Genomic DNA, 20,443 nt, shown 5'->3' on the forward strand with positions numbered 1-20,443 from the left:
TTTATAATATTTCACTGCATGAAGAAACAGCTTTGTTAATATAAAACGGTTGAAATGGGGAATACCCATAGGGTGGTTCACGTAACCGCTGGCCGGCTGCGGCCTCCTCCACCATCAGTCCATGCTTCCGAAAACAAATAACTGCCTTACTGATCCCATACCCGACATGGACTGGTAACTGGACGAGGGCCGTAGTTTCGTCATATGATTAAGGCGTCTCATGGGCTCTTCTCTCCCCCGAGATGAATATGTAAATCCTATCATACCCCGGTCATTTAGTGTATTGAGGAGCTCGCTTGGCGATACTGGCAGATTATAAGGGTTTTCTGCAAATTAAAATACCAGACTTTTTAAATCCTAATTAGATATTGAACTATTTGGCTTCGCTGCTTGATGACAAGTTTTGGTTCCCCCAGGACTTCATTCACTAGTTAAGTCAGTAGTTTATTTTTCGCCATTCCGAAAGCTCACATGGTGCATACAGAATTAAGAAAGATAAAAAAAAATGCATTTCAGTGTGAGGGAAGACGCGATAAATCAGTAATGGTTATCAGGCAGCGTCACCCATAATGGAGTCTAACATTAAATCATACTGAGGGAAGAAAAAGCCGAACGTAAAAACCATGGTAGGCCATGTGTCTACTCTTTTCTCGTCATGTAGTGATAATGACCGAAAAATATCAACCTAAAAATGACTCTAAAATGAACATACTGATGAGAAAACGCATAAGATAGCTCTCAGGAGGGTCTGAGGTCTTGAGTTTAAAAATTGCTGATTAGTATAGCAAAGAGTCTTAACCAAAACTTTATTTTCAGTGGTATTCCACGGCATGTTTTGACTAAAAACAGTTAATATATTCTATGGTATATGATAAATTTGTACTGAGCTGTATAGAGAATCTCTCTGTATCTGAAGCATGGATTTATTGCACGTTGTTGTTCTTGTGATTATGAATACAATTACATGCAGTAAAGGTATAGTTACTCTCGTAGTGTGAGTACCAGGTTAGGCCCTAATTTTATTCCGATTTTTCGTATTTTAGTTCTATTACAAGTTCGGGCACTGTCTGTGTTAGCCAAGTGACTGTACCCCCTGCCCATAGATTTCAATCCTTCCATATTGGTACACACACCTCTGGAGCGCCAAAATATTTTTATATCATAAAATCTTTTGTCGGCATAAACTAACCGTGCACAGCAGAAAATATTGCCCTTCAAATTTCAGTTTCGTGAATATGTTTGGATCTCAGACAAGGAGAGAAAAACGCAACATTTTGACAAAACTTTTGACTTACTTCTGTACCAGAGGGTTATTCTGATTGATTTTATGTTTTATGACGACGACTCTTGATTGTGTTGCTCTCTCTATCTCCCTCATGTGTTGTTTTCTAATGCCAGGGTTTGCTATCACCCACCTTTGACCCGAACTGGTTCCGGGATTCGATCGGTGAACCTGGTATGATGTATTGATAAAGAATTTATTAAAAACAGTGGCTTTTTCAATGCATTCATTCATTGTTAATTCTAAAATTTGTATTTTTATCTAAACCGGTAATGAGTAGCAGTCCCCAAAACCCGACTAGCGAAGTCATCCGAATCGAGTCATTCTCTGAGAAAAAATTTATTGCTTTTGCCGAATCGTATACCAATAGGGTGCTTCCCAAGATGGCGCGCAACCTGAACATGGTATGTGAACCAGGCTAGGGTTCAGGTTGTGCGCCATCTTGGTGAACATACTACAGGAGCAAATAACATATATATACAAATTAAAATTTGAAGTTTTTGGAACATGACCGAACGTTAAGGTCATCCAATTCCGTGGCCACAAACTGAGCCGCCGACGGTTAGTCGAGTACGAGTCATTTTATTATTTAGAACAGTGGATTTCAACCTTCTGCTGACTGCGTACCACTTTAGTTTTTTTTACGGCCCGCCTGATGACGCAACAACCAAACGAAACCCAAATTTTAATGGGTGCTCCCGAAGAATGCGAACCAAGATGGCGGACATCGGAACGTAACATGGGTAACAGGTTAGGGTTAGGCGATAATTTTTTTCCAATTTTCCTTATTTTAGTCCTATTATCAGTTCGAAGACTAGCCAAGAGCCTCCCGTAGTATTTATACCTAAAATTATGATCTAACCCTAACCTAGTACATATATTACATTCCGATGTCCGCCATCTTGGTTCGCATACTTCGGGAGCCCCTTTTAATGTTTTTAGCTAAAAATTAGCTCAAGGAATTTGTTGAGATTGCGAATAAATTGAGTTTTGGCGCGTGGCTTATTGTTTTCCACTTTTGCTTTTGTAACACTGTAAATATTGTTCATAAAATGTAACATTTTACGTCACATTTACATGGCCCGCCAGTCTAGGTAGACAAAATTTTTTGCCTCTGATCCAAAAACCTTGCCCGCCCTATTCTGGACTTTTCCAGCGCTGTAAACTTTGTATTCAAGTTGCGCAATTTTTCCCACCAAACACGTAATGAGAATATACATTACTTTCGCTATCAATTGAAGCCTGCTATTAATAAATTATTTTAAGAACTTTCAAATTAACTATTTCCAACAACGTACCACGTCACTAAATTTCCGGGTTCACTCACCTTTGCTATAAACTGAACGGTCACTGAAGCGGAAGCAAAAACAATAAACGCATCGACTTTTTTGTCGCCTTGTTTTTTTGACAAATTTTTAAAAGTGTCCGTGACTGCTGAGTTGTCGTCCTTGTCTTTCTCTATCGAAGCTGGGATGTCCATTAATTTCGTTGTTACCTCGTGCCGTTGGTTTTTTGATAATGATGTCAACAATCGTTGAATTGTTGTTGTATCTAGAATGATGGTGACGTCATAAATTAATTGAAGTGGGGAATTTGCGACAATTTTCAATAAGATTTTGACAACATGGGCTTTATCGCGGTAGAGAGGAAAACCGATAAGACGACCTACCATTGACAAACAACAGTCATTCAGAGGGTGACCATTTTAGACTGTGTTAGACTTGACATGAAAATTACTTTCAAGGCTTACATGCATTTGTCTACCCACAGTAACCAACAAATGCTTTTCAACAGGAGTGTGCAACATGCGTCACACGGGAGACAACCCCGCTCGCCAAGCCATTCAGTGTGTCCCTTGTCAGCACTCAGAATTTTCCCATCAAGCATGAAATCCTACTTTAACAGTTTATTGTTGAAAAGACGCTCACGTGGATAAAATACATATATAATGTTTTTTTGCCTTGTCACTGCGTGAAATTTTTCGCCGTTTTCCCCGGTGCATTTATTACTGTGAGGCTAAGCGATAGCCGCTTTCTCTTCTTTTGCTTTTCCCGCTAATTTGTTCTTTGTTTATTTGTAATTGTGTTACGGAAATTCAGGTATGAATCCAATCACTTAATGATCATTTTGTCTCCTTAAGAGTTTTAATTTATTTGCAGTAATCAAAAATTAGTCAAGAAATTGCTGGGATAGAATTGGCTAAACTTTTCTACCGGTAGTTTTAAATAACAACAACAATTTTGCAAGTCTACTCCGCGTCGGAAAAGTTACAATTGCATTTTGCATGATCTCATTCGTAGTGTTTTCGTTTTCAAATTCGTTTATTCCGTCATAATGAGATCGAATTAAAATAAATCAATTTCTCTGTTTACGTCATAAATAATTAAAAAGATCTCCTTCAGCCCGCGCGTGTAATGGATTTTTCAGATACCAAAACGTGAAAATGAAAAACATTTTTATTTTGGATTTTCAATCGAAAGTTTTCAAGAAAAATAAAATATATGTAACATTATTACTGTTTCTAAGTGATTCAAAAGTCTAAGAATAGTTTTCTTCACTCGTGTTACGGCATCCTTGCGGTATACGCAAACGAATCCGCCGACAATAAAGCATAGAAGAAGGATGAATAGTTAGTCTCGCAGAAACTCAATCGATAAGTAAAATTAATACTGAAATTAAGTTATTTCACGTCATTTCCGCTCAACAGAGCACGTATATTCATATTTGGCCAAACTCGATTTGAAGATAAATTGGGCTTATATTATCAAAGTCGCGAGTGTGGGTTGAAGTACTGTAATATTTTATTGTAGTAAAATAACAGAGATAAAATACTTTCAAATTTTAGTAAAATTAATCAATTTTTTGGTAGTTCCATTTCGACGATTGGGACTTAAAATAGGTTGGTTTATTAAAAATATTTGAATAATTGGTTTATTTTTGCGAGTTTATTTCGATGAAGACTAATTAAATTAGAGGGGAGGATCTATAATCTGTGACAAAAACAAGATCCTGACCTCTACTGGTGACATTTTGATTTTAATATCCATTAATTTGCTGATGCATTTGCACTCAGATTTCTAATTGAATATGCCAGAAAGTTTTTTTTTGGACTACCGTATTTGCTTGTTTCGTAGCCCGAGCCTTTTTTAACTAAACTCACTAACCGGGCCCTTATTCAAGCACGGGCCCTTGTTATTTTTAAAGTAAAATTATACACAAAAATATATAAAAATAAATATATATATATATAGATAAGATCGATCGTCACAATAATTAATATATTTTTATTTCCAGTTCTCAAGTATGATTTTTACGAGAATAACAAAAATTTTGACTTTTTCTACGCACCGCAGGTACAAATCCGCAAAAGAAGAAAAGTTTTGCGACGCCCTATCAATATTGAAACGACGCAGTTTGAGAACCACGGTGTCACGTAATCAATGCTATCTGTTATGTAATTGGACTTTTACATCGGGCGGGTATTCAAGCACCGGCCCTTATTTATTTTAACTCGGCCACACTCAAATAACTGGAAGAAACCGCGGGCCATAACTTCATTTAATTAACATAGGCTTTCTAGTAGTTGCATGCACAAAAATTTTGGATATTGATCTTGTGGCATGCGTTGTTCGCTTCGCACAAGCTAGTTGTTGATGCATTGTGACTTTATAAAAATTGGACTCACGTATAGGCTTTGCAACGTAAAGAGATTGGAATTACTTGCAAGTACCATATTGAACTAAATTGAAAACTCGTTCCGCGGAGCGTATACAATTAAAAATTGGCACGTCTCCGCGGGACGCATAATTTTTGGACCTCCTGAAGTATGAGCACTAAGATGGCGCACAACCTGAACTCAAGTTGTGTACCAGGTCATGGTTCAGGTTATGCGACATCTTGGTGTGCATACTTCAGGAGTACCCATTTTTTCCTGGTCAAAATGTCGTCCGTGCACTTCAAAGTAGTGTCTTAAAACCTCGAAGTCCAAGTTCGTGTAGCGTTTTATGAGTTAACTTGTGAGATATCGCTCCAATTCAACCCATACGCATTTTATTCATGATCTCATCTCAATTTCAAATTTTCTGTTTTCCTAGCGACCACCCTGCAGTTACAATGAAATAAATATTGGTATTTCAGTAGTGTCAAGCGGACAGGTGTGGAAAAAGAAATTGTAACAATGTATCTGTATTACTTCACGAACCATTTGAAACTAGCGCTCAAATCATAGTACCAAGTCGGGTATGGGATACCGACCAATCAAATTTTGACGATACTCTTTCCACGTCTCTTCTCTTTCATTAAAGCTAAGTTATCACCAATAATCGATAAGTAACCAAATAACAGTTCAATTTCGCAGACGACAATGGCGCTGATTTATTTAGCAATGATGTTTTTTGTTAATATATTGTCTAGCCTTTGTGACAATCTGTAAAAGTAGACGCCTATATAGGTAATTGAAGAGAAGAGGTCAAAAACTTTAACTCTCCTCCCCACAAAAACAAAATTTAGAAGTCTCTTTATAATTTCAATTTTGTTATGAAGTATTAACCAGGTTTGTTGTTTTTTCGTCAGTAATTGTTCAAGTATTTTTACTTTATTTAATACATCTGTGAGGACCAAAACAATATTTGTTATCAATAAATTTCCTTTGCAGTTTTTAAAAATTTTGAGATTTTATGGATACCCTATATCAGGATTTCCCAAACTTTTTGGGCCGCAGACCGCAGTTTGTGAATCTTATTTTTGACGTAGCCTCATCCTATGTCGTATCAATTTCTATGCCTAACCAACGAGGAAGGGTGATGTTTCCTTGGACGAAACGAAAGTCTGAATCAATCCATACTACCGTCAAATACTGAGAAGCTAGCGGCAATTCGATAAGATTATGATCTATTTGTATAATGTTTGAGACTCTTTTCATATCGTTGCGGATCCCCTGTGCAGTCATCACGGACCCCTAGGGGTCCGCGGACCGCAGTTTGGGAAACCCTGCCCAATGATGGAATAGTTTAAATAAAACACTTTTGCACTTTCTGAAGCTGTTTTTCGCCAAATCTAAAATTTGAAGAGCGTCGTGTCCAGGTAAGCTCAAAAAGTAACGGAATAAATTTCGCTCGACTGAATTTTTGAATTCCGTCATATTGTTGAAATTTTATTGAACATTATGACTGGTTTGTCTGTATTTAGTTTCGATCTGAAATAAGTCGTATTGTTCATTAATGTTGCAACTGTGAGACGTTGCGAGTTCCAAACATAAATCGCAAGCCTTTTTTCGAGTTTACTAAAAATCGACGCTCTTTTAATTTTTAATTTGACGAAGCAAATTTTATTGAAATCATTTATACAATCTCATCATCATTTTTGTAATTTTCTTACGAAGGGAGATTTTTTTCGACCCTTTTCCCTTAATTACTCATATTCGCGTCTGGTCTGTCATCAAGGACAGACGATCACTTTTTTCATTCTCGAAAATAATTATACTTCAATTTTAAATCCATATATTGACTACGACCAGGCAAAAAAATGGAAAATTCATTATCCGCGAGAGTTGAAAAAGGGCACCAATATCTTTAATGTTTTTAGAATATAAAAAAATTAAGTAGGTAAATATACCAACTTTGGAATGCTTATCACTTTTACCCGGATCGCGACTGCCATATGGCAAATCTGTTACGACAAGTGTAACTGTAAAGATAGATATAATCTCTCAAAAGACGAGATTGTGTTATAACAATGATAAACGAGATTATCCGCTGTGACGACATAAAGATAATCTTGCCATATGTTTATTTACATGCTTTAGCGCGAAATCGTGTTTCGTCCCAAGTCTCGAATTATTACATCGACAATGGGGTCTCTGGATGAAATTACATTCAACGGACAAGCTAGGGCCATGGATAAAGTTTAATTTTTAAGCTTGATTTATCTATGGGCGCCACATAAAAAAGAAATAATTACAGAACTCTAATCTGATCTTTATGAATAAATAATGAAGGGTTTTTATTGGTTAACACCACAGGGAATTATGACATTGTACCATGTCACAATTGAGTAAAAGCGCGCCAATTTTTTCCCGCCGTTAATTAGGAGAATTGATTTGAGGTGTCACCCCTGTCGCCAAATCTGATTTTTCTTATTGAATTGTCATTCTGTGACTAAATTAGAATCGAGCGAAAGATTTTAAATAGCGAAAATTGCCGTCTGACATTTTATAACAACATTTGTTCATTTCATATTAAGCGGCTGGGGTGTGATACAGGGGTTAGGGGAGTGGTTTTCAACCAGTGCTCCGCGGCGTCATGGGACTCCAAAAATTTCACAAAGGCGGGGGTCTATGTCAGGAATACTCAATAATTTTTACCGAAGATCCGCATACAAAACTTCAAAATTAATTAGGTCCGGTCTTTCCAGAAATTATATTTCGGCATCCTTAAACGCGTACTTCCTTGACCGGCTAACGATTATTGGCTAATCAATATTGTCTATTATGGTGTAATAATTCTTTTCATGTATAATTAAAACTATAAAAGTCATTTTATAAAAGGAACCTTCAAGCGCGGGGCTAATGATCTAAAATAAAGAATTAGGTGCGGTCCGAATCAAATACTCGAAAGATCTGGATTCGGACCGCAGTCCGCTAGTTGAGTAGCCCTGGTCTATATCATGATAGGTATATAGTTTAAATATCATCAGGTGCCATTTAGGTTCACCACTATATTAAACTTGCTAAACTTTGAAGATCACTTTTAATTTCTACAATTTGGACAGGACAATTGAACTAGTGTAGAGGGTATCCTCGACCTTTTGGAATGTTTCATGGCAATTCTACTTCTCCGAAAGGGCTGAAAACCCCTGGACGCTGTAGACACTTGGTGGGTACTCCAGTAGTATGTGTACCAGGTTAAAGTTAGGCCATAATTTCGGGTACAAATACTACCCTTGGCTTTTCCCTGAACTCGTAATAGAACTAAAATAAAGAAAATTGGAATAAAATTATGGCCTAACTCTAACCTGGTACACATACTTCATACTACGTTCCGGTGTCCGCCATTTTGGTTCACATACTTCGGGAGTACCATTTTCACTATAATGAAATTGTGCGAGTATTTTCCTTGCGGGTGAAGAAAAATCGGGCGCCAGCCATGCTCTGAGCCAAATCCGCAATGAAAAATGATTTCAGACATTTTCAGCCAAACGCCGCTTCAACTCCGCGTGTTAATTCTATTAGCATCGACTTGGTCTTCAATTGTTACAATGTCAGGGAATCAAACTATTTATCAAATATAGGTTAAACCTGTTTCGGCGATTTTATTTCTGCATTTTTTTTATTTTGAATTGGAAAACCAATGTCATTTGAAACATATTTTTGAGCGAACATGGCTTTTGTGCAAATTCTAGATTACTGAACTTTTGAGTACAATCATACATAAACAGAAGTGTTTTAAATATAATTTCGTAGAAGAATTGAAACGGGTAACGGGTTGTGTTATTTTTTTATTATCATATTCGGAGGGGGTCACACTTTTCTTAAGAGCCCTAGCACTGGAGTAGTTAACCAGTTTATGGTCCTTAAACACTACATAAAACGACAGAGCCTTCAAATGTTTGATTGGATTTTCCTATTTACCCCGATCCGCTGATGATGCGACATTTTAATTTTATAAACCAACGCCTCTCGTGCGGTTACTTTTTAAAGTAACGTATGGGAATAGTCACCTAGGACTATGTAATCGTTTTTTATATACAGGGTATCTATGACGTCCCTTTATTATTTCAATTTCGCCATGAAGTCAGTTCTCGATATATCTTAACCAGGTTTGTTGTTTTTAATCAGTCATTCTTTAAGTATTTTTACTTTATTTTATACACCTGTAAGAGCCAAAACAACATATGGTATCGATAAATTACCTTTTCAATTAAAAAAAAATACTTCATGGACACCCTATGGCCTATATAATCAGGGGTGAGCAATGTTTTTGAACCACTGACCGAAAATTTTGCCCACTTAAGTTGACGGGCCATGTAATTGTGACGTAAAAAGTTGCATTTTTGGAAAAATTTCACAGTGTTACGAAAGCAAAAGTGGAAAATATAAGCCTCCTGCCCGAACTAAATTTAATCGCAATTGCAACAAATTACTTGAGCTTTTTTTTTTTAGCTGAAACATCAAAATCTGGTTTTACCTTGGTTGTGGCAGCTTTGGGCGGGCCAGATTGAATTACTCAACGGGCCGAGATTTGTCCCGCGGGCCGCAGTTTGCCCATTTCTGCCATATATCGTTAGATATCAGTATCAACTGCCATTTACCTGTTCCTTGCTCGTAGCAGATGACCATACTTCGTAGACGATTAGAGTAGATATATTGAGTCAAGGCTTGCAAAATGATTTCTTCCTCTGGACGAGAAGTGAAAAAATAATTCCCAGATAGGCGAGGTGATCCGCAGTATTTTGAACCAATCTTAACAGAATGAAGAAATGGGAATAATCGGTGATGTCGATTATGTTATGTTGGCATCAGGGGAGTAGCCAAGATTTTTCAAATGAGGAGGGAAGACTGGAACTTCTAATTTCCTAGTTAAACGTAGAAGCTAGTCGGCCGTGGCTTTTCAAGAGTCCTGAGGCGCTCAGAAGTATAATTTCTTTTGCATTTAAAAAAGGGGAGGGGGTGGGGTTCTGATTCTTATCCCCTAACTGAGCACAGTCAATATCATTCAGGCCAGTTGCACCCGCGCCATTATTCAACCCAAAAGCACCGCTCTTCGCTATTGAGTGGAGCGAGAAAACGCACACAGCTTGAACCTGACGTCAAAACTGAGCCTGCTTTCAGCTTACAATCAGAAATTTTTCAAATATACTAAAGATTAGGGGGGTTGCGCAAATAGATTCAGATTTTATTTTCGTCATGCAAAACCAATATACGATATGGAAAAATAAAAAAAGACATATAACAAATTACGAAGACGGATATCGGCTTGTTGCAATAGACGAGGGATCGCGAAAGACTCAAAGAGTCATCCAGTCAGCGACACCTTGTAGCTGCATTGAAGCAGCAAATACGTCCATCTTACCTGTAACACTGGTAAGTTCAGTGAATCCCCAATGGATTGAATTGACGTTTCTACCGAGCATGACGTCATCGTTACCAAGGCAACCACGCCAATCTTCGCGATGTCGCAAACTGTAAAATAAACGTAATTACTAATTAGTATTATTGTCGACTTCGATGTCCATGTGATATTTTTTTACGTGTAGGCCATTGATAGTATCTCATATATATTTGAAATACTTTCGGTTATAAGTAGGGGTGGGCGTTTCGAATCGAATATTCAAATCGAATATTAAATTATTCGAATCGGTTCAGAGCTAAACTTCGAATCGCCGCCATCTTGTTTTTATCTTTCCGCTAATGATTGAGGTGAATTCCCCAAGTTTTTTTTCATTGGAGTCATATTTTTTCAACGAAATTTTAACACATGACTATTTCCTGTAGTGAGTTATTCTGTGTGAACGCTCAGTAATCTATCTGAGTGATTTATTCTATGTCTTCAGTAATTCATTTGTTGAGAGGACCAATTACTATAATAAAGTCGCTTAGAATTATATATTTCCAAGTATTCGAGATTCGATTCGAAAAAAATATTCGATTCGATTCTGAAATCACAAGGTATTCGAAAATGCCCAGCCCTAGTTATAAGTCACAAATCGCAATTCCCTGAAAATGTAAAGACTAACAAACCACTCATTCGTAGCTGGGTAACTCCGACAATATAGAATGAAGCGTTAAAGTCTTCGATTTATCATTGCCCGCGAAAATATACGGTGAATAGAACTACCCGGGTTCAACCTCCTATAATAATCAAGGCAAAAAGTTTGATAGATGAGATTTCCGTCTTCAAAGAAACACACGGTAAGCAATAAATATACTTCAAACCGACGAAGTTCATGTGTAAAATAAGTTTTCGCTATTTTTGCAAGAGTAATTAGAAAAATTAGGCTTTGTTCTGGGAAAACCGAAATCATTTCAGAGTGTAATGAATATATATGACGAACAGGATATGACGAACAAAATAGATTTCGGTTTTTCCAAAACTATACTTCTACAAAAATAAGAAAAATTCATTTACCACATGAGCTTGTTAAAAATGAACGCAGGTTTTATCGGGTGTTTGATTGAAGATGGGAATCTTTGATGTACTATAAATATTTATTTATCACTTGATCTTGTGTTTTGTATGATTGTACCTGGACGTTTCAGTAATCCAGAACGATTTGCAAGTTAAGTTCTCTATCGAATATGTTCCAAATGCACTTAGTTCTGTAATTTTTTTTAGGGGGTCATTATCATTAGTACCCTTACACGATGGGTGGCTACCTGCCCAGAGACTTGTCCAGAGCAAAGAAATATTTCAAACTCACCGCTCTTTGTGGACATATACACGTCTCCTTTTGTGACGTTTCTTAGTAAATGGTTGACTAGAATATACGGGCTGAGAAGATTCCCATCTGAGTTCACTTGTTGTGTTGCCAGTCGAAGTGCCCTTCTTTCTGCATCGGTGTTTGTTTCAAAAAGCGCGCCTGGGAAAAGTAAATCATGTGATATCATAGCCTTGCAGGAATCAAGACATCGTGCAGGAAATTAGAGTCTCGTGTAGTTTCTTACCACAATAACTTCTAGTGGGCGTGGTGTGACAATTTTGCATATGTCCCTTCCTAAACGCCACTTGACTACGTCATCCAAAAATGACGTCACAGTAATAAAGCATGCCAAAATATACGGATTGTCGTCCAAAACGCGCAGAAGATTACCCGCGATTTTGACGTCGTAGTGGCGTAATTTTTGGATAGCGTAGTCAGATGGGGCTTAAGAATGACATATGCAAAAACTGTTATGACAAGCCCACTAGTAATACGTGTGGTACGAAACTACATTAGACTCGGAAATTGTTCAACGCAAGGCCATACACATTAACTAAGAAGGATCGAACACTGAAATGCTGACAGCTACTGAATATATTTCGAAGGATCATAAAGAGATTCAACACAATAATAAATAAACATAGTCTTCCAGATTCTCCTACTTGTATATACGACGAGTGCGACACAAGAATAATTATCAAATTTTCGTGCTACAAGTTGAAGAATGGCTCGGTATAAGCGGGACTAGCTGTGACAACTGGGACAAGTGTGGTATAAGTGGGACCAGTGTTTCAAACTGGGTTATGTGTGCAATAGGGGAATACACCGGGGATCTATCAAAAAAATCCCAATTGCCCCAATTGTATGAACCACGATTACGTCACAAGCAAAATTACCAAATTTTTCTGTTACAAGGGGAACAAAAGATAGGTGGGACAATGGTGTGACAAATGTGGGAAACGTGTCCTAAAAACTCACAAGAGTGGGATAACTAGAACACCTAATACGCTACTACCGCGGTTACAAATACCAGGCTTAGTGTATTTCTTTCTGGATTACTTTATCGATTCGTGAAGCCGAAATCTGCATTAACGATGCCAGAAATCATTCATTTAAATTCTCAGCGCCGACTTTAATCTAGTAAATTGCCTTCTTACTGAAAACCGGCACCATACGTCAATTCGAAGAAAGATAGGTTTTACCGTAGCGGTCGTGCAAGTAAGATTTAGTTGTGTACTGGAATATATTTTGGATATATATATATATTCTTACGCAGAAATGCATTTTTATCATTTATTATCATGCAATTTTTATCATTCCTAATTATTTTGTCCAATGTGGACTTTTGGTTTGTGATAAAATAAACTACTGACTTTGGTAAAGATTATTAATTAAATTAGTGACGAAACAGCAGATGACGTCTGACTTTAATTGCCGTCATGAAGTTGGTTGTTTAAGTAAATTTTCAGATTATCGATAAACCTTATTAATCATGTTCGGAACGATTAGAATTAAAAGTCCCACTCCGAGATCGACCGCCCATACCCCAATTACGTTCCTAACAAGACATGATATAGCAAATTAATTCGTAAACACGTAGTATGTGTACCAGGTTAGGGTTAGGCCATAATTTTATCCCGATTTCCCTTATTTTAGTTCTATTACGAGTGCATGAACTTTCTGTGTTAGCCAAGTGAATATATCCCCTGCCCATACGCTTCCGTCTCTTTACACGGCTTGATGTAAAGTAGGCGAAGAAAATTAGTTACCTCCATATTGGTACACATACTCCTGGAGCACCTGAATAATCATGATAAAGGGCTTATAAGGATTAAAAAAGATGCAATAGCTCATTGGACTTACTCAATTTATATATCATTGGAATATTCCAACAACTGTCAGATGCTTTCTTAAATTCTTGTTAAAATAAAGCGTATAAAAACAGACCCCCCCCCCACCTACCCCCGAAAAAAATTGCAATGCTCAAAACAAGGAAAAATTCAACACCTTTCCTCTATGAATATTAAAAAAAAACATTTAATTTAAAGCTGGTCACCGTAATCGATTTAAGTTTTATTCATTTCGCCCGAACCCATCCAAACCATTTCAATCAGAGTGTAGTATAATAGACCGCTTTTGTCAATTTCAATGCCCAATTATATTTTTAATGTATGCTTGCTCCCCCCCAACGCAAAAAAAAAACAAAAAAACAATGCATAATAAACCAAACGAACCATTTTGTAAAATTAACAATCAAACAAAGTCATTTAATTCAAAGCTGGTCACCGTAATTGCCAGGGATTAATTGAGGTCAAGCAATAAAGCTTATGGCATTGATTTTAGGTTAAGAACTGACTGTCCGGTACAATCTGATGGAAGTTTCATCGAGAGTAATTTGTGAAATTGGATTTTGACTGAAAAGGGTTGCTGGGTTAAAACACTCTTAATTTTAAAATGTAAACTGGTCAAGCCTCGCTACTGTGTTTACTCGGAATATAAATTTGGGCATATTAAAAAAATTAGAGAAAATTTGCACTTTCGAGGTGTACTATGTGGAATACGTTTTTAACAGCCCACTGTATGACGAGGATTTCATCGATAGCAATTTGTGAAATTGAATTTTATTTAAAACGATCAAAAATTTAAAAAAGTAAAAACACTTTGATATTTTAAATTTGGAATGGTTGAATATTTTCGAACAAATGTCTGGTACAGGGTGGTCCAAACCCAGGCCCGCGGGCCACATGTGGCCCGCGCCGCATTTGTGCGAGGGTAAACAAAAAATCGCATTTGGTGATGTTCGCATTTGGTTCGTAAACAGAAGTAAAATTTATTCCAACGAAATATAAGATATTGAAAAACCAAACACGATTCGCGGCATTCTGTCTCCCTGGGGAGAATAACATCAATGACTTGCATTGATTTGAGGTTTCCGCTTCCAAAAATATCCATGTTATGCCATTTTGAGTCCAAATATGGACCACAGAAAATGGTGTGATTCATATGTGGCCACATTTGGACAAAAAATGGAAGATTACACAAAATAAATCGACGCACATGGCAATTTATTTCATTATTTAGATTTCTCGTTTTCGAGGAAATCTCGGGACAAGAGTTTGTATCGATTATCAATTAAAGAAAGACAATTCGATGGAATTTATACAAATTAAAACCATAAAATACCGACAATCGGAAAGGATGCAATAAATTAGATGACCGATTCCTAGCCGGAACGAGGCCGGTCCTTAGTCATATCGTCACGCTAATAACCGAATTGCGTAAGTCATTTTTGGCGATTTTGAGTTTTTTATAAAATAGGTATTTATGTAATGCTGCGCACCTGTCTGTTAACTCAGATTTTAATTTGGGAATTCCGAAACCCATAAAAATGGAGATTTAGTATGACATGCACATTTGTGCAATTGTTTCTTCATAATGAATTATCCCTGTTACCGCAGTACTATTGTGACGTCACAAAGGCAAAATAACCTCGGCGAAGTATTTTCGAGTTTTTGCATCTCGGATTCTAGCTTAGCGCGTATTAATTTGAAATTTTACTACAGTATAGGAAGACGTACACTTGTGATATTCACTGTCCGAGTCAAATTTACCTTGGTCGGCTTTTATATTGGGTGCATTGCTGTTTTATTCTTTATATTTAATCTTAGTCCTATTTCGGTGGGTGTGCAGAACGTGTTATATTGAGGAAATATATATTTTTAAACATAAAAAATGATGTAATTGAAACTGATTAGCTATTTTGGGGATTAGACATTGTAGATACTGAGAATTACATTCGTTTTTGGAATGTTTAGTTTTCAGAACTGGTGCATATAGTGAAGTTGCAAAATTGCGTATGTCACCAAGTCATAGACACATTTCTGCCTAAGTCACAGTGCGCCATTATGACGTCACTTAACTGCGTCACATAAATTAACTTAAATCCGGCTACGATCAAAAAATTGAACCATGGCAAACTATTGACTCTCAATTGCATAACAAAATCATTAGGAAGTTTTTTATGTTTTTCTCAAAACTGCTAAAAATGACTTACGCAATTCGGTTATTAGCGTGACGATATACAGAGTCCTGTTATGGGCGAAAAAGCATTAATAGACCACATAAAATGTGAAAATAAGAAAATAATTTAAATTAGCCCTAAATTTGTTTGAAACTTCAAATTCGACAGAGAGATTTGAATTAAAATCTATATACAAAAACAAATCTATGAATGACCCACACAATAACTTTTGCTTTCTTTCAAAAATACTAATAAGTGAAAATTAGACTTAATTCCTATACAGCGGAGAAACCCTTTCAATTGGTGATTGGGAACATTTGTCTACCCCTAACCATCTATTTGACGTTTCAAAATTCAACTCAAATAGAATCTCAAGAATTTTGTTATAGTTGGTAAGTTTCGTATGAATTTTGCGAATTGGCCAACTAACAGCAATTACTAGAAATTATGCTAGAATTATCAGTGATACCGCAATTATTTAAACGTAAACAACACTTTCTAAATACCCCTTACTCGATCTTGGGTCAATTAGAAACTCTTGTTCATGCTTGGAATATCTACGGCCCACGTTCGCCGTAAAAAAAGCAATTAATCACAGCTACTCGATAATAATTTATATTTGAATCACTGTCACAATCTCGATCGCTGATATAGCGCAATCTTTTTCCGATTCAGTGCATTCTGTCATAACGATTTGAATTTACTTTATATCTAGGGCGCCCATGAAGTCTTAGAAATTTTTTAAATTACAAAGAGAATTCATTGATACCACATATTGTTTTGGTCCTCACAGATGTATTAAATGAAGTAAAAATACTTAATCAATTACTGATTAAAGAAAAAACTGGTTAAGATATATTGAAATCTGACATCATCACAAAATTGAAATTGTAAAGGGGCTTTATGGACATCCCACTTGCTGATATTATCTTGCTCTTACGTGAGAAGAATTTCCATTTTATTTGAGGCCTAGTCAACCCACGCCAATGACGTCATAGAAACAGTATAATGACGTAACGTCAGTTGTGACGTCATCATATTTGTTTAATTTTTAGTATTAGTAACTCTTGTCGATATTTTATAATACTAATGAATTCTTAACTCAACTTTATATCTGTGAAAATGTAAGATTGCACTTGCGTTTAAAAATGTGAAATATTAAGTGCAGAATGTCTGCTAGCACGAAAAGAAATATATAGGTACAGTCACGCCGAACCCCAATCGATGGCACGCGTAAAAATTTGTAGAGGAAAAATACTTTGATTCACTTATTTACTTCAACTATTTGTGGAGCTGTAATACTTTTTTGAGAAATTTCTGAAGATTTTTTAACATTATTTCGGGATTCCGAATTTATAAATTGGCTCAAAAAATATCCTTGGCCTGCCTAAAAAATAATGAAAAATATTTCAAATTTACCTCAACCCTTTTGCTGAGATGTAAGTTTTTTTTTCAAATTTCGAAAGATTTGTCATGAAAGGATTTTTTGAAATCGATTCTATAAATTCGCTTAATTATAATCTTGGCCTAGTAAAATATTTCTTTTTCAAATTTGCTCAACTATATACTAATTCTAACTCTTTTTGAGGACTTGGACTGTCTGTGTTTTGAAAGAAATTCAACAAAGTTATTTTGAGAAACCAAATCTATAAATTCGTTTAAAAAACAAGTCTAGGTTTCATCGTAAACTTCAGCCCGCTTTATCGATTTTTGATTAGAACTGACGGCTGCCTAAATCAAACTCAAATTGCGTGGGATACGGTACGCTTGTATCCAAGACAGACACTGAGCGAAGTAAACATGCTTCACTCCGAACCAGTGCTTAAGCAAGCGTTCACTGATACGCGAGGATCATCGACTCCCGGAACCGAAATCTTTCTGGTTTTCCTATTCCAGCGTTTCTAACTCAGGGTTCCAGGCGGCCGAACATCCGTTACTATCATTGAAAGCAATTGAACTTTTATAGCCTTTTGCAACGACCTGCATAGCTTAGGCGGCGATCCAGAAGTATGTGCACCAAGATGGCTGGCACCGGAAAGTCACCAAGGGGAATCACTGCACTCGTCCCGAACTCACGATAGAACTAAAATAAGGAAAATTAGAATAAAAATATGGCTTAACCCTAATCTGACACATACTACGTTCCGGTGTCTGCCATCTTGGTGCACATGCTCCTGGAGTATCGGTTACGTAGCATTTTCAGCTCTTACCAATATGATGACAAAATACAGTTCGAGACTTGCGTAGAGTCGGACGTACGAGTTTGCTTGTCGCAATTTGCTTCGAAAATTGATAAATTGTGCAGTGAAAAGTAATTTCATCCATCACATTAAAGTGTTGTAGTGTTGTATAGGAAACAATATTCTTCCTCGTTGGTTAGGCACACAAGTTGATACGGCATGGTATGGGGGTCCGTCGAAACTAAGATTTCGCAACCCAAAAAGTATGGAAAGCCCTGGTCTAACTAGTTTCCCTGGTAAAGTGATGAGCATTGGGCCGGAATCTGTCTGTTATTTTGGTCTAGCTTGTCGTATTCGATACTTTGGCTAAATCATATTTGGAAGAGAGGAGCCGATCGGACAGAACAGTCATTTGGGTAAACATGGCCTCTCGTCATATGTTGATGATAAATAAAGCACGACCGGGGTTAACAAAACAATGTAATTTGCCGACGTTACTAATATCTATTCAGAAAAACTTCATCAAGGCTTGATATGGAAAAAACATTATCGTATGTATATATATAGATATCATGCCCTGATATCCATATCCCTTCACCACTGGTGAAGTTTTTCTGAATAGAAATTCGAAGGACGGCAAATTAAATCGTTTTGCTTTCGTGTTTTTATCTGCGACATGAATATACCTGGTGCAAACATGCGCTCTCGTTAGGTGATTATAAGAGAAAATGTGCAGTATTGTTTCATTGATTTTAATGGCGGAGGAAGCCGCCGCCGACCAGTGGTTACGTGAACCGCTCTGCGATAGCGAACAGTCAAGTCTCTTTATTCAAAGAAGTTTTACAAAGAGCGATTCAAAAACATCAAATAACAAAATTACACAAATTAAATTTCTATTTTCAGCTCATGAGATAACCTTAAATTAAGTGGAATTAAATAACTCTGTTTCGTATAATAATGAATGCAAGGTAGTAATGGAAAATCGATGCAACATGGACAAGCTTTCACGTCGTTTGTATTTTCGCATTTTCGGTCAATGCGTTACTTTAACAATCCGGTCTTTTCTAAAAACGAGAGCTCAATGCGCGCACTATATGCACACGAAAGCCAAAACGAAGTAGCAAAGGTATGTAATCTTTCAGAGTACCGGTACCGTAGTCATCGCGACTTTGATCGACCACCAGGACACAACGAGCGCGAACGCGGAACCGCCATAAGTTGCGCAATATTTTGAATTTTGATGACGTCATCATTTACACAACCACAAGCGAGTCCCATTGAGCCCGTAGTAATTGCGTAATAGCCTTCTAGCGACAACAACAATATTTAACCATTAAAAATTTCAAAGGAATTGGTCCAGTACCAGTAGTTAAAGAGAAAAGACATTTTTCCATAACAACAAGAAAAAGAATACCCATAACAAAACAACAACATAATAACAAAACACTCTATAGGTCAGTATCAGTGACTTGAGGGACAGGTATTGCAAGTATCAGTGACCGAAGCAACTAGGGCAAGGGTGGCAAACCAGTCAGAGACCAAGAGCCACATTTTGTACTTTATTACCGCGATGAGCCGCATTACAAACAAGAACATACATGAACACAAATATACCTATATGCGTGAAAGTAGAATGCTCGGTGAATGTTTAATCGAAACAAGATCAATCGTACTTTACAAGGTTTTTTTTCTTTTTAAAATAACCAAGGCGAAAAGAGCCGCATAAAACCAACGCAAGAGCCGCATGAGGCTCGCGAGCCTCGGGTTGGCCACCCCTGAACTAGGGAGTTGGTCAGTAGAAGATAAAACACATTAAACTCGATGAAACAGCAAGTTTGCAAATGTGTAGCATGATCCACTTGGTGTCTAAAAATAGCACACTATCAGGCATTTTCGAATACCTGATGATTTCAAAATCGAATCTAATATTTTTCAGATTCGAATCTCGAATACTTGGAAGATAGTCAATTGTATGTAACTTTTTTTTATTATTGTGGGTACTCCAGAAACATAAATTCCTGAAAACTAGAATTAATCATCCAGACATTTCGCCGAGGGTGTACACACAATAAGAAACCTGTTTCATTATCAAGTCGCTGGGAAAAAAGGGTAATATCAGAATTGCATTTTTAAAATATGGCGTCAATAAAAATACCAATTTATTCATTATATATCGTTTGTTAACAATCCGGTATTTATTTAAACTCTTTTGGTCCTTTTATGACATTTAGCTACAAAGAAATATATTATGACGTAACAAATGTGTGAGCTCTCGAGAAATTTTGTCGAGAAGAGGGCGGCATTCATTTGGCTATATTATTACGTAATATAGTTCGTCTGTGCCACCCTTTTTCTTCATTTCTGCTTGATTAATGAAGTTGTACAGCTCATGTTGGTTAGAGTTACTTGCTAACTTACTGTATAAATTGACTTCGAAAGAAATATATAAACTATTAGGGAAGAGAATATAAGATAGAGGTGCAGAAAATGAACTATTGCGTGATTGGGACGCCATTCCCAACATTTTTACTGCATTACTCTCCA

General features: G+C 36.8%; 1 protein-coding gene across 2 annotated transcripts in view; it reads right to left on the minus strand.

Moving 5' to 3' along the window:
* The window catches only part of LOC120328869 (glutamate receptor ionotropic, delta-1-like), a 38,736-nt gene that overhangs the window by 17,524 nt on the left and 769 nt on the right, over positions 1 to 20,443 (minus strand). For both annotated transcript variants that reach the window (XM_078118186.1, XM_078118187.1), the window contains exons 2-6: positions 11,699 to 11,857; positions 10,351 to 10,460; positions 9,590 to 9,740; positions 2,610 to 2,833; positions 1,296 to 1,453 (exon numbers count right to left, since the gene is read on the minus strand). In XM_078118186.1, the coding sequence (XP_077974312.1) occupies positions 1,296 to 1,453; positions 2,610 to 2,833; positions 9,590 to 9,740; positions 10,351 to 10,460; positions 11,699 to 11,857 (802 nt within the window). The remainder of the gene's footprint in view (positions 1 to 1,295; positions 1,454 to 2,609; positions 2,834 to 9,589; positions 9,741 to 10,350; positions 10,461 to 11,698; positions 11,858 to 20,443) is intronic.

Source organism: Styela clava, chromosome 11 (assembly GCF_964204865.1).
Source record: "Styela clava chromosome 11, kaStyClav1.hap1.2, whole genome shotgun sequence".
NCBI lineage: Eukaryota > Metazoa > Chordata > Ascidiacea > Stolidobranchia > Styelidae > Styela > Styela clava.